At 59.2% G+C, this 2629-nt stretch overlaps 1 protein-coding gene across 1 annotated transcript in view; it reads left to right on the top strand.

Annotated features, from left to right (window-relative positions):
- The window catches only part of BSND (barttin CLCNK type accessory subunit beta), a 3389-nt gene extending 801 nt beyond the window's left edge, over nucleotides 1–2588 (top strand). The window contains exons 2-4 of the mRNA XM_010175946.1: nucleotides 783–862; nucleotides 1249–1491; nucleotides 2300–2588. Of these exons, the coding sequence (XP_010174248.1) occupies nucleotides 783–862; nucleotides 1249–1491; nucleotides 2300–2588 (612 nt within the window). The remainder of the gene's footprint in view (nucleotides 1–782; nucleotides 863–1248; nucleotides 1492–2299) is intronic.
- Nucleotides 2589–2629: the final 41 nt, after the last annotated feature.

The raw sequence follows: 2629 nt of genomic DNA, 5'->3' as shown, positions 1-2629 counted from the left end.
GCTGCAGCTCTGGTCTCAGTGGTGTGGGGTGGCCCATTGACAGCTTCACCCCAAAATGTGTGACAGTGCATGGGACCCCAGGACCTGTGTCCATCTGGGACCCCTGGGACCACACAAGTCCCCTGGGACCGGGGTGGAACTGACCCCGCTCCCCCCAAGCTGAGCTCAGCCCGGGTGAGGAGGGAGATGTGGCTTTGTCACTGTGCTCAGGGCTCAAGGACGGGGCGACCTCGGTGTTGTCCCTGGCCACTGACCTCCCCTGTGGGCCCTGAGACCCTCCCTAGGCTTGGGGACACACATGACCCCACTGGAGACAAGGTGCTGAGAGCAGGGCGTGCTGGGTTCATTTCTCCAAGGTAACTGGTGATAGAACAAGGGGAAATGGCCTTAAGTTACGTCAGGGGAGGTTCAGATGGGATGTCAGGAGATACTTCTTCACTGAAGGGTTCTCAGGCTGCTTAGGGAGGTGGTTGAGTCCCCATCCCTGCAGGTATTTAAAAGGTGGCTAGATGGGGAGCTCAGGGATATGGTTTAGTAGCGGGCAGGTACGGTTGGATGTGATGATCTCAGAGGTCTTTTCCAACCAGGTGATTCTATGTTTCTATGAATCCCTTTTTGATTTCCCTCCGGAACCCCGTTTCCAAGCAAGACATCCAAATGTGCTGGGAAAAGACCAAAGACCCAGCTGAAGGGACGCTCCGGCCTTTTTACCACCCCCAAGGGCCCAGGGTCCCCGTGACACCCAGCGCAGCCCCTGGGCTCTGCGTTTCTTCCCCCCCCAGGTAACATTCATCCCTGTGGACCTCGAGGCCAAGCGGTTCCTGGACCACAAACCCATCGTGCTGCCGGAGTGGGACACCCGGTAGGTCCCGTTTTCCTTTTGGAAGGTGTTTCCATCTGCACACAGGGTTATCTGCGTGCCCCTGGGGACAAGGACGGTGTCTGAGCACGCTGGCACCGGGGACAACTACACCTATTGCAGCACAAAATGACACGCAGGGGCCGGGGTGGGGGAGGTGAGGGCTGGTTGAGCCCCCCTGGGTCAGAGCTGGAGTGATGCTGAGGGTGCAAAGCGTCCTGCTGCGTTCCTGTGGATGTCCCCTGCAAGGACTTGCTGGTGTGGGCAGTGGTGTGGTCTCAGTGGCCTCTAAAGCACCTGATGGAGTCCCATGTGGGTGTCCTCGAGCATCTCCTGGCTCGGTGAGGGTCTGGGTCCTGTTCAGCACCCCGTTCCTCCTTCACCTGCAGCTTGATCGCACCCTGCCCCAACCAAGAGGCCACCAGCACCTACGAGAAAAACCTGCTGTCCTATGAGCAGATCCAGAGGCAGGCAGTGGGCTCGGCCCCACTCCCACCCATGGCCCAGCCCAGACCCCGCAGCTGGTCCCAGCCAGCCATGCAGGCGAGAGCGGAGGTTCACCAGGAGCTGGGGGGTGCTGGAGAACCCCCCCGAGAGACGATTCCTCAGCTGGAAACAGCATCAGGCAGCTGGTAAGTGATGCCCAAAGGGTCAGGGTGGCACTGGTGGGATCTGGGGTGAAACCAGGGAGGGGTCAGACCCCCGGTGTAGGGGGAGAGAGAGAAGGCAGAGGGGTCTTTGCTGCTCACACAGCACCAATCCCCAGCCCCCCAGCCCCGCTGGAGCCCAGACAGTGTCTCAGCCCATGGGGTCTCTCAGTACCAAATTATTTACCAGGGTGAAATCGGGAAGAAATCTGGATTGCCTTCGGTTGTGATTTGCATTTTGCTTTTATTTCATTTTATAAATATAAACAATGCCCCTCGCCAGAATAAATCCCGAGTTCCTGGTCAGATTTTGATGGAAATGAGACGCTCAGTATCCATCCCTCAAACCAGATGCCATGTATGATGCCCATGTCTTGGTTCAGGGGATCCCAAAAGCGCTTTGCAGGTGATGTTTTTTTTTCCTCGAGGTGTAGGACTCGGGCTCCCACTTTGCCAAACCACAGCTACAGCTGGGACAGGGCGCTCTGCTTGCTCCCTGGGATGCTGGCACAGCGTGTGAGGACAGCCACTGCTTTGTCCCATGGGCAGCAGCAGGAGCCTGGCAGGCAGGTTGTCCCCATGAAGGCAGGGACTGGGGGCTGAGATAGGGCTTTTCTGGGGTGCCCCAGCCACCCAGCAAGGGGACTGGTGATACTGGGACATTGGCTGAGCAACACCAAGCCCTATGCCAGGTCCAGCAGCCACCAGTTCCAGGGGAAACCCCAGTGCCAGCCCAGCTGTGTTGTGTACCCCGACCCTTCCCACTGCCCCTCAGCCCTCTCTGTCCCTGCAGCCCCCCCCGGCCGGCCCCAGGGGACGCGCCACTGGCATCTCTCCTGGAGGACATGGACACGCCATCGCTGGAGGGCTCTGTGCCTGGCAGCCCTGTACCACCAGGCCGACCCCCACCTCCATCTGCCACCCACTCCAGCTGCACCCCAACCAGCTCCCCAACACAAGGAGACCACCCTGGTTCCCCCCGCAAAGGCACCGGGGAGGGGGATGACCTCTATTATGGGCTCCAAGAGGGGCCGGATGCTCTGCTGGAGGATAGCGACTGCCTTTTTGAGCCTGAAAACTGATTTCCTGGGGAGAACAGCCACTTGACATGGAACCATCTCAT

This window comes from Antrostomus carolinensis, unplaced genomic scaffold, assembly GCF_000700745.2.
Source record: "Antrostomus carolinensis isolate BGI_N321 unplaced genomic scaffold, ASM70074v2 scaffold28869, whole genome shotgun sequence".
In the NCBI taxonomy this organism is placed as follows: Eukaryota; Metazoa; Chordata; class Aves; order Caprimulgiformes; family Caprimulgidae; genus Antrostomus; species Antrostomus carolinensis.
Note: the sequence above shows the minus strand (reverse complement) of the source record. Positions and strands in the feature narration are given on the sequence as shown.